This window comes from Micrasema longulum, unplaced genomic scaffold (genome assembly GCF_059751315.1).
Source record: "Micrasema longulum isolate JH-2025_06_02 unplaced genomic scaffold, ASM5975131v1 h1tg000610l, whole genome shotgun sequence".
NCBI lineage: Eukaryota > Metazoa > Arthropoda > Insecta > Trichoptera > Brachycentridae > Micrasema > Micrasema longulum.
In genome coordinates, this window is record NW_028277806.1 from 80739 (window position 1) to 93340 (window position 12602).

Below are 12602 nucleotides of genomic sequence, written 5' to 3' on the forward strand. Positions count from 1 at the left end.
GTGTATTTTTTTAAATTCAATAAAAAATAACACATTGCAGTTTTGTTGGAAAAAATACAAAATATTATTGATTATATCATTGGTAAATATGAATAATCCTCAATCACGACAATTTTTACAATTGTTCTGCAGTAAATTTAGTACAGTCTTTTACAATAATTATATTTTAATGAAATTGAATTTTTTCCACACATTTTCGCATTTCCTCACTTTAAAGTTTTCCTTAGTTTTACCCTTATTTTGTTGCTCCTTGAAAAACGTGAAACAGGGGTTTTACTGTACATAAAACAAATCAAATTTGTCTGAATCCAGTCTGTATAAATCTAACAATGTTTAAAAAAGCGTTATAAAATAAAGAATCTCGATGAAATACTCGTAGATTGCCATATATTTGTGTCATAATGAATTAAAGAAATAAATAAAAAAAACAAATGTATCAAATAACATATTTTATTTGAATCGACTATCATAATATACATTATTATAAATTTATTGGAAGAGTACATACTGATAATATAAATATCATAAAAAAAACAAATCCAAATTATTTTTAAAATTCTATTTATTAAAAAATCAGCTTTCACCTTGTGGAAAAATTGTTTTTCACTGCTGAAAAGTTCTGATCACTGTTTTCAAGACAAAATATGGGAATATTTTTTATGAAAATACTGTAAACAAACGTCCCTTAAATTCAAATAAATGCCCACACTGCGTAGGAAAATGTCACAAAAGAAAACAAATTGAGCGGTTACTTAAATATTGTGACGATTAAATATTGATCACTTCTTGTTCCTATCACGAGGATATTTGATTAGAAAAGTTCAGTTCAGCCAGCTGGTAGAAGTGACGCTCGCTTTCTTTGTTAAGACACTGTTACCAAGATGGTGGGCTGTTTACATGCGCTTGGTATTAGCATAGGCATAGGGGGGAGCAAATGTATTTTCAGGACCTTCTTCACCACTTTCTTCAGTTCCATCCGACTCGAAGGTGTTGTCGGGAATGTCGTACAGACGAATCATCGGCTTGTTGGGATCTTTCATTATCAAGTATTTACCTACAAAAAAAAATTAAATCTAATTTGATGCATTCTTGCAAATCAACAAAAAATGTAAACAGTTGAAGCGAGCATTTCTGAAACTCCCTGAGTATTTTTACTACACTTGAGTATTTTTTTAAATAATACAAATCAAGCAAAATATCGAATTTTTCTGCAGGGATTAATCACTCAGTAGAAAAAATTACATTTAAATCGACAATTGCCTTCCAGTTGATGTAAATTATGACTTTCCCATTATTTATTTTAATTGGAGCATTATTTTCTTAGGGTACGGAATGTAAAAAACATACAATACTCGATTTCAGAGTGGTAGTATAAACAATTATGGTGATTATTTAGATATTACAATCTATAGTATTGTATTCCTAAAATAAATATTTTTACCATGTTTTAATATCACTAAAGTTTGAAAATTGAAAATGTATTTTTAGAAATGTTTTCATTTCAGTCAGTAATTTTTGGATGAACTAAAAAATTTAAAATCGATTGACTATATTGAAATGGACAATCATATTGGCTCGCTGAGTTCTTTGAATCTTAACAAATGAGAGTAACTGACCATCTTTCTGCTTCATGCAGATGTCCACAATGCACCTGAGGATGCCCCACGCATTGTCCATGGACAAGTTGATCTGGGCTGCCACTTCGCTGGGCTTGTACTGCTGCGTTCCCAGGATCACGTGACGCGAGGAGTCACGTACCATGGCACGGGACACATACCCAAACTTAATATGGTCTGAGCCAGCTAACAGAGCCTGTAAAAAAACACATTTACATCATTTTTTAAAGATTGATATTATGTACATATTGATATTTCTTCTAAAATTATGTCAAATGCACATTTTCAGCTTTGATCACATTTTTATTGCAATCAAAATCATAAGATTGATGAGAGGCCAAATATTTTTTCATGTTAAAAAAATTTGATATATACCTATATTTTAAAATTATTCGATAGATAAGTGTACATTAATGTTTATCTTCTAATTTTGAGATAAATGTAGAGTATGTGGCAAAAACGGGCTCATTAACAAATGACAAATAGAGAAAAGGAGAGCAACAAGAAGAATAAAAACTGTATTTGTGGGACACTGGATTCACATATTTAACACGTTGCGTGCTGGCTCCACGGATCCATGTATCAAGCATTTCACACAGGGTGTTGACTACACGGATCAGTGGCAAAAACGGTCAGTTTACCAGTGGTATTGCTAGTAAGCGGTAGTTTTTTTGATTAAAAAAATATGTACGATTTAAAATGCAATAAAATTGTAATAAGGATATAAATTAACATTAGAAACGAGAAAAAAAGTGAATGACATTTCTAAAAAAAACTTTTTTTTTATGGCAGTGAATGTGTTAATACAAATAGTACATTATGTTATAATTTAGATCTACTTTCAATACTTCTTCTTCCTCAGCCTTCATCTCTCCATTGCTGAATATAGGCCTCTTCCATGCTGTTCCATCCTTCTCTGTAGTTTCCATTTTGTAGGCATTTCCTCCTCCCCCACAGAGGCTATATGGTCGGCTTATCTCTTGAGGTCTTCAGACACCTCTCTTATTCTCCACTTCAGAACATTAGGATTCCAACTTGTGTAATCCGTGATATTCACCACTCTGGTTCTGCACCTAATTTAATTATTTGTTATCCTATCTCTTAGGCATATACCAAGCATGGGCCTCTTCATGGATTGTTGGGAGCATTAGAATTTTTCTGCATTTTTCTTTGTGTCATCGTCTCCAGTTCATACGTCAACACACTAACCAAAACAATTTAGGCTACAGAATGTCTCTTTCTCAAGTATTGCGGGGTGGTGAACATACCTGCACCGTCCACTTGGCCAGCTTGCACGCATTGTTCCTCAGCTCGTTGGCCAGGACAGCCCCCCTCTGGGTGTCCAGCTTCTGCCTCCACTCCACCCCATTAGCCACCTTGGAGTCCCACTCGTTGAGGGCCTTCACCGTCAGGAACTGCAGCTCGCCAGTCGGAGACGGGACTACAGCGTCGTGCTCACACCGAGCAACTAGAACCTGGAAGGAAAAAGAGTATTGAAAAAGAGGGATATTGTGTTTTTGTATTTATTAAAAAACATGTTTAACTATAATAAATAAAAACAATTAAGTTTTGGCACCCATAATTTTTTTATATCATCACACTGGAGATATTAAATTAAAGCCAAATATCTTCTTCCTTGACCTATGTGGTATGTTCTTTAAAGGGTTCTTCCTCCTATGAGGTGGATTCCAAGCTGTCCTTTCATTATTTCGGAGGTCTTTAACGAGGAAGAGTCCCGTAAGGTTGATTAGGTAGTGCAAATAAGGGAGTCTGCTGTCCATTCTTTGGACATGACTGTACCAGTCCATCTTTCACTGTATACTCCATCTTACGATGTCCTCAGCCTGACATATCTCTCCTAATTTGGTGTTCCTTACGCGATCTCTTAAGAGTTTTGTCTGCTATCATCCTTGGTGTTTCAGTGGCGAGCTGAGATTTATTTAAAAGGTAATATACAAAAAATTATCATTAATTTGTACCTGCATATAAGTACATAATATGTAAGTAATATAATTATAAATGACTATTTTTTGTTACAGTGAAAATCAACTCAAACAACAATTAATATCAACCACACGATATACGTAGCTTTATTCTGTACTATTTTGATACAATAGTACAAAAGTTTATTAAAAAATACCACAATGACATTCAGCAGATATTTCTTAAATGTCAACACTGGGCGCTGGCCGATTCCTTTCAAAATGAATAATGCCAAAAATGACCACTGCAAACGCCACATATTCTATGTGATACATGATATGTCAAAGGTATCCTATCAAAGAAAAATAGTCCTTCAGAAATAATGTTAGTAAAGAGTAAAGTAGTTAATAAAACTAGTGAATAGAAAATGAATACGGAGCGTTCTCTAGTTAGGATAGTCTCCATCTAACATGGCTCCGCCTGACTTTTTTATCTTTTAAAGTATAAGTAGTTCTATACTAATAAAACAATAACAAAAACAATGAAAATTACTTAATTATAAATGCATAGCTAATCAAATGTAAGAAATTAATAATCGTAATAGCACTGCATCGCAAATTAATAATCACACTGCATCGGAACATCCAACGAAGTGTAACTTCTTAATTGTTGTATGAAGGTAAGGTGATTAGTCTTTTGTTTCAGGTGCCGCCAGTCTATGGATTATGAAATATTGCCGTGTAAAACCTGCCTTTAAGATGAATATTTCATGTCAAACCTGCCAGGAATCGAATTCGGGACCTCAAGTTTGGTAGACGAACACGCCAACCACTCACTACGAGGTTGGCTAAGCTCTACTCAATTTATTTTTTGGGATTTTTACTCGAGTGACCATCAAGTCGAAAATTGACAAAAATTCTGGTTTCATTTAATACATAGAACTGTATATATATATATTTGCCCGGGCTCGGACAAGCCTATGAAATATCAGTGAAAAAAAAACAAAATGTCAGAAATCAAACCCAGTACCTTTAGCCTAATGTGCTAGTCATAGTACTTTTCACGTGTCTTTATACAAATATAAACTTACAATAATAATATAAAGTTAATATAAATGCAAAATAGAAAAAGTTCTTACAACTCCATTATTGAGATCCCATTTTCTGTAACGGTAAGCTACAGAAGCAACCTCTCCTTCTTCTTCTTCAGAAACGAAGGGATTAACCTCAGGGAATTTGAATCGAGGTTCACCAGGACCACTGCGCAACACCTAGAAACGTAGTATCAAAAATTGAGGTTAAATTATTTTAATATTATATTCTACATTTACTTTCAGTAAAGGGACGTTTGAGTATTATTCAATTAAAATCTATAACCTACTTTCACTGTAAGTCAATTAGTAATGAGAAAATGTTTAAAATGGCTGTAAAAAATAAATGATGGAGGCGGATGGAAGCAAAATGGATTGTGTTATTCGGCCAAACCAATTTTTAATTCTCTAATCTTTAAAAAATATTTTTGTAAATGTAATGTATGTATTTGATTTTAAAGGTTTTGTAAAATTAATCATATACTTACGAGGAATATTAAAAATACATGTACAGAATTTTGTGACTATGGATATTATTATTTTGATAAACATTTTCTGCAGTACTCTGGTTAGTAAAAAATAAAATAAATAAATTGTTAAGTGTTCTCGACACGGGACACATTATTGTTGTATGTTTTATTTATTTTACAGAAATGATTTAAAGGAGTCATGGTACCGTAGCTTGCAAAAAATCTATTTAATTTATTCATAAAAAGAACATTACTATGTTATTTTTTTATGGCATTACCATGCCATAATCTACGGATGATTAGTGTTAACATTACAAAGAAAAATGCAGATTTCCTTAATTTTAAACGAAACTGTGGTAACTATTTTCGCTTTCGATAACTCTCTGTCTTAGAGGTTAAATTATATTCATATGTTTATAAGAAATACAAAAATATTACACATTATCCCCATTATAAGTATTGCAAATACAATTATTAAGAATGTGGATGTCACCTGTTGGCTGAAGTTGTGGTTGATAAAGGTAGCTTCAAGGGCTAGATTTCTTGGGTTGTTAAGGGAACTGCTCTCGTCTGCTGGAGGTTCTACAGAAGTCTCGTTCACGGTCAGTAAGTCAAATTCGGTACTGTCTCTCTTGTCCATGAAGATCTTGTCACCTTAATGGAAAAAGTAAATTTTAGAAAATAATCTTCAATATTCATACTCTTCAGTAGTGAATGTTGTCTTTTTCAAAAAGTAATGAGGGAGTTTAGTGGTTTTTAAGAAAATAAATTATTTGTTTATGGACTATAAAAGTAAGCTAAAATTAAGCCAAAATGAAAAAAATATATAAGTTAGTATTATCGATAATACTAACTTATATATTTTTGAATTAAATGAAACAAGTAATGACGATAATATTTTTTGTTTTTATAAAAAGGTTGAATAGTGCACTATATAAACAAAAAAAATAAAATCAAAAAAATTTAGAAATAACCGATAAGGATATTAAATTGCAACAAAATGTAGATTGTCAAACACATTTTTCATTTTTTTTTTTGCACCACAACAGGCCAGGAGGCAATTACAGTGGTGAATTACATCACAGAACAACCAGGCTTGAGAAAAATCACATTTTTAACTTTTGTGTTCTCACCGGGAATCGAACCCGGAACCTTCCGTGCGTGAGTCAAGCGTCTTGACCACTACACCACGGAGGCCGCCAATTTATAACATTCATGATATTTTTCTTTGATTAGATATCTAGACAGATAGATAGACTCTTGATTTATATAATCGATTACATTAAAATAAATAAGAGTAACAAACCAATCTTCTCAATAACAATATCCCAGGAATAGTTGGAGCGAGTACAGCACATGATGGTGGCTAAAATAGTGTCGGTGGCATAAACAGTACCGACAGTCTTGGAGAGCTTACGGATGATGGGATCGTCAGTAGTCGTCACCTACAATCATAAAAACGTGAGGATAAAAAAATACATAAACAGCAAAATATATTTTTTTTAAATGAAATAAATTTTATACCGTGTGGAAGATTCTATCGATTCTCTGTAGCGGACGTTCGTGTTTCAAATTAACACGATCGTACGACTTATCATAGTACTCCAGAGTACCACAGCAGAGAATATCCTCACCTGTAAAAAAAAAAAAACATTTATTATGTACATATATACATACAGGGACTTTTTTGCACAGATATTTCATTGAATGTAATAGAAAATAAAAAGTAAAATTAGATCTCACCATCCTTGACGGCTGGAAGAGACAGCTTGGCAAGACGCAAGAAGTCCATTTCCTCGATGGTGACCCAGTCCGGTCGCACGGTGACAGAGGCATCACGTATCTTATGGGGGGCTCCTCTCTGTCCCCACCTCTTGCCCCTCTTTTGGTCACGGGGTTTGCCCTTACCCATAGGCCCAGTTCCTCCCTGGCCACGACCCCCGCGTCCTATAAACAAAGGTTATGCGATTTGTGAACAATAATTCAACTATAAATAAGTCATAGATTTGCAAAACCCGCCCTAGACAAACAGGAGGTAAGGGAAATATTTAAATGAGCTGTAAATTAAGTACCCATGGGGCCAGTTCCTCCCTGGCCGCGCCCCCCACGTCCTATAAACAAATAACATGATTCATTAACAACAGTTTAACTATAAACAAAACATAGATTTGAAAAACACGACATTGATATTTGAGTGTACACAGATAAATATGAGTCACATACTATCCCATTTCATTGTAACATGTTAAAATACCAGTTTTTTTTTGGTAAATTGCAAAACCAATTTTGAATTATGTTGTTTTATTCTGATATTGTAAAACAAAACAGTTTTTTTGATACTTATGACAAGTAGGAAAAGCTTCTAGACCAGTTTTGTATCTATATATGAGCCAATTGCAGGTGAAGCGAACCGACAAAATGGTCAAACTCTTGTATTCAAAATTTTAGCTCTATGAGCGTTTTGCCAATATTTTTTACTTAACTGTTTTAATATTTTTAATTAAAATTAATATTTTGTGCATAAAAAACCAGGAAAAAAATGTTTTTGAATTATACTGATTACAGAGAAGTAATATAAGCAACGAGTTTACTTCACTTTTAGCTATTTCTATCACTCGGTTCACTTTACTCTTTGTTAGCCATATTCATCTTTTTGGAACATTATAATAAAAAATATAATCATTTGGCTCATGTGGTTACGCATGCACTAGCCGGTTCTATGGCGATGGCACGTTAGCTGTGTTCGCTTCTATTGGCTGACAATGTATTAGTTGAGTCGTTGAAAATGGTGAAGTGACTTAATTAGACTAATTCACCACTCATAAAAAGATATGCGTATTTTCAATTTAAAAAAAAACCCAAAATTTCCATGTTTCTTGGATCACTTTACTATTACGAAACTTTAGGATATGCAGTGTCAAAACGCTTCTAACTATTTTTTTCTCAAAATGTTAGTTAGTTCACTTAACATGCAATGGGCTCATATAGGACTAAAAGTTTGATCTTTATTTTCATTTTTTGGTGATATTCTATAATACTTACACATCGTCTGTGATACTGTAACACTGGGTAAACAGTTTTTTTTAATGGAAATGTTTTACTGCAGTAAATTTATCATAGGGACTTTTAGTTTTAAATTATTGCAACTTTTACTCAAAATAATGATAGTTTTTCTGATACTCCAGCGGTATTTTTGGTTTGTTAAAATCATAAGTAATATAGTAACAAAACACTTTTTAGGTTCCTTTGCTAAAAAACTTATGTATAGTTACGCGGTATTGCAGTATCACCGACGAAGTCAGTAATTATTTGGTTGTAACACTTGGTTTATAAGGTTACAATTCAAAACTGTTGTTTAAAGTATGAAAGATAATGAAGCAAAATGAGCTCGCAATCATTATCTGCTCTTTAAGAATGGTTTTATGAATCAAAACCAGAATAATATATTTTTTAGAATTTTTTTTAAATACAAAATCAGTTTTAATAGACATCATCAGTCAGATGAAAAAATACAATTGTCACCAATAAAAAAATATACTGTATATTGTGAGACAATACAGGTGTTTGTTTATATATATAATTTACGCAACAACAGGCCAGGAGGCTCATTTAAAATGGTAAATTGCAGCACAGAACACCCAGGCTTAAGAAAAATTACATTGAATTTGGTGTCTTTACTGAGAATTGAACCCAGAACCACCCGTGCGAGATTTAAGTAGCTTAGCCATTACATCTCAGAGTGAAAACTTTGTTTTATAGATTTTTAATTTTATTACGATTCGCTCATTTATCAGACCCAAATATATAAAAGGGTTTTGATCCGTTAATTGGTTTAATAAATAAGATTTTGTTCAAGTTGTGGTCTCGTGGTAGTGTTGCAGAGTCACAGATCATGAGGTTTGTACCCCGCTTTACCACAACTCGATATAATTTTTTAGTACAGTTATTTACAACTCGTTAAAAATGATTTAGAAATATAAATATTCCGGTAAATCTTAAGAGCGCAAATACTTCTTAAAAATAAAAATACCTCCTCGCATGTTCCGTTGGTTTCCGCGGAACCTGCCGCGTTGGTACGGAGGCTTCTGTTCACGCGTCGTGTCCACCAGGTGGAAGGTGGACTCATCCTCTTCATGGTAATATGCGTACTGACTACCACTGCCAAACTGCGAGGCGTACTTATCTGAAAGTACAACGGAGAGAACATTATGAAAGAAAATGAATACACCGATGCATTCTGCCAATACTACGCAATCCCGTTTTGAGTACACATAAACATCATAGCTCAACTAATAGTTAAAATACTGAAACTATTAATCGCTCAAGGACTATGCCTGAGTACACTCAGGCGACTATTACGTGCCGATTTTCACATCCGAGATAACTCAGGCAAACTTTACCTGCAGAAAAGACCACCCCCGAATATACTCAGGTGAAAATAAATCCTATGAGGCAGAGTGCTGTCTGCTGCGAGCGTGACAAAAAGGGGAAAAAGATTCGAAGAGTCTCGGTTCTACTGCGAGCCCTGCAATATGTGCCTTTGTGGTGCTCCATTCTTCAGAATTTACCACACTAAAGAACAATATTGATGATATACCTAATTTTGGTTTTTATATACATTTAGGTTTTTTTCTAGTTCTTAAGCCATTATTTATTGATTACAATGAATAAAAAAGCTTTTTTTACGCTTGCACTATAATATCAACATTCAGTTCTGTTTTGACCCCGAAATGGCTTTTATGATGAATGTTTAGTAAATAAAATTAATTTACATAAAGAAAAAAAAATATTAGCGATTCTTTTTACTCCTTTTATGAAAAACGGATAATAAAAAAAAGTTTAATATAAGTCAGATATAAAGATTACAGATGACATATTTGGGAATTCATATACAAATTTATTTAACTAAGCTAAACAACGTAACAAAAGCCAAAATATATATCTTAATCATTCCCATTTCCACATTCAGTGGTGTATAGAGCATTGCATTTGTACACCAAATGTAGCATATTTTTATCATCAGTCACATGAAGGTAAGGTGATCAGTCCTACGCTTCAGGTGACAGTCCAGGGGCTGCGGTTCTGAACTCTCTCACGGCCATAGAGACCGCTTCTATAGCACGTATTTAAGTACTAAATAGAAAATATAAAAGCGTTTTTTACGGCTGCGAGAGCGTTCAGAATAGCAGCCCAGGAACATTAAAATATTGTGGTTTAAACTACTAATATTTCACATCTATCCTCCTGGGAATCAAACCCAGGACCTGAAGGACCAATATACATACTAAACAAAAATCTAATATATGACAACTACAAATTAATCAAATTATTGTAAACTCTTCGGTTAGTTCAAATACTCAAAAAAACTGATAATTAGTCTGTTGTCAAAGTATACAAGCAGGACCATCCTGAAAACAGTTTTAAGTACCTACTAGAAATTATAAAACGTTTATTTTTAGGTTTAATTTATTCAAAATTAGAAATACTTGATAAAAAAACCTAGAAAACTCTTAATTTAGACGCTGGCCATGTCTGTGTATATTTGTTTTATCAGCATGAAAAATAAATTTTGATTTTGGTTTAAAAACAAGACAATTTTCTCTAGATAGAAGAAATAAAGGAATACACATACTTCTCGAATACGAAATCGAATGTATAATCCGATATATTGCATACAATTTCCACGTAAATTTAGGTTAAGTAATAGTATACCAATATGGATACATTAGACGTGCGAATATCAAGATAAAAATTAATATGATAGTTACAAAAGTTACTTAAAACGTTTGTAATTGATATAATTGTACTGTAATTAATGTTTTTTTTAACTTACTGGCATATTTCTTGTCTTGAACAGCGGTCCAGTCGCTGATTTTGCCAAGCCGGTCTCCTTTACTGAAAGGTTGGTAAGGCATATCTCTGAACTGGTCCAACATTTCGCAAGGGCCCCATCCGAAGGGATTGTCCTGAATCACAGGCGCCACAAAAGTGACAAACTCTTCGTTCGGTTCCGTCATATTCACAAATTATTTACAAATTTGTGTTAAAACTTCTCAATGACAGTCAACAAAACTGCCACACCACGAGAGTGCAACCGGAAAGACAGATTCCATAGAACATGGAAATGTTGAGATCAAATATAACCATAGATTTTAGATAATACCACAAACAAATCTACAGACAATAATTTTGAAAGGCTGTCAAATAAAATGCCGTGAAATAAAAAGCAACCCAGCGTTTTGACATTTTTTCACGAAATAAAAATATAAATGTAATTGTCACGAAAATTCTTTTAAAACTTGAAATAAATTATTTATTATCAAATCTTGTTCTGTTCTTATAAACGAGGGTCAGTACTAAATAAGTTCATCGCTGTGATCTGTGTGTATACGTAGATATATATTGTGATGAGAAAAATATAATTCACTATTCGATGGAGTTGTTTATTTTACAACAAATTAGTTTTCTTCTTTATTCCCTCGTTTGAAAGCGAACAGAAGAACTTGTCGAAAACGCTCACTTTCGTCTACTTGACATTTCATTTTGAAGGCTTGTAATAAAATAAAAAAAAACATGCGACGTAAAAGCAAACACAATATCTTATTTTACAGAAATTTTCTTTACGAAACCTTTACTTTTTTTGTTTATTTTTGGTGCTAATTTTTAAATTGGAATAAAAAACAAAAATTTTAACATAAATTAAATAGATACAAAAATATACCCCATCATGTTTTTTTCTGGTTACCGAGGCCTTTTGCCAAAGTATAAAAATATCGGCTTAAATCTAAGTTTACTGTTTTAAAATCATAGTTAGGCAGCAATAGTAGGTTGTGTAATATTCGTTTTTTCTTCACTGAAACTTATTGAAAGTTAATCAATGTGATGCACACACAGTAAATTTTAATTTGAAATACATATCTGCGCTCTTATGATTTACTTAAATAATAAATAAATTTTCTGACAATTTCTGGTAGTCGTAAATAATCGTGTAAGAAAATGAGAATCAAGTACATAGGGTGTTTGATCTTTGGACCTCTGATCCAGAGACTGCGATACAAAAATGGAACTACTACTTTCGGGTTGTATTCGTACAAAGCATTTAAAATGCCTCTAGCGCCATAAATAATAATTGTAAGACAAAAATTATTATTGTGCTTTATGTTGACTTCATTTTAAAAAAAAACGTTCTCATGCAAAAAAGAACCCTTGCCATTCTTGGTGCCGGGGTAGTGACCCTAGTTAGACTGGCACCAATACAATGAAAAATAAAAGAAAATATAAATAGATATAATGTACACATATGCTCTTTACTTGTATTCATGTAACTATCAGTTATTTTTTTGTAAACTGTTTTGTAAAAAAAATAAATTATTACCGAGTATAAAAATGTGATTGAATTTTATCTGAAATCGCTCCTAAGACATTATTAAATATTGTATCGAATGTTTATAAAGTGAATGTAAGGCGTCGTGACGCAGTAAATTAGGTGGTAACTGTGTAACT

General features: G+C 32.9%; 1 protein-coding gene across 2 annotated transcripts; it reads right to left on the bottom strand.

The window, feature by feature from the left end:
• Nucleotides 1–434: 434 nt before the first annotated feature.
• Nucleotides 435–11203, bottom strand: eIF3d1 (eukaryotic translation initiation factor 3 subunit d1). 2 transcript variants are annotated; one of them, XM_088228814.1, is made up of 11 exons: nt 10933–11203; nt 9130–9282; nt 7172–7210; nt 6843–7046; nt 6624–6733; nt 6406–6544; nt 5593–5753; nt 4678–4809; nt 2885–3091; nt 1617–1812; nt 435–1054 (listed from the first exon to the last, which is right to left on the bottom strand). In XM_088228814.1, exons 1-11 carry the CDS (start codon nt 11114–11116, stop codon nt 894–896), a joined length of 1686 nt encoding a protein of 561 aa, XP_088084940.1. In that variant the 5' UTR covers nt 11117–11203; the 3' UTR covers nt 435–893. The 2 variants fall into 2 exon arrangements, with proteins under 2 accessions (XP_088084940.1, XP_088084942.1); XM_088228816.1 differs by lacking the exon at nt 7172–7210.
• Between the last annotated feature and the right edge of the window lie 1399 nt (nt 11204–12602).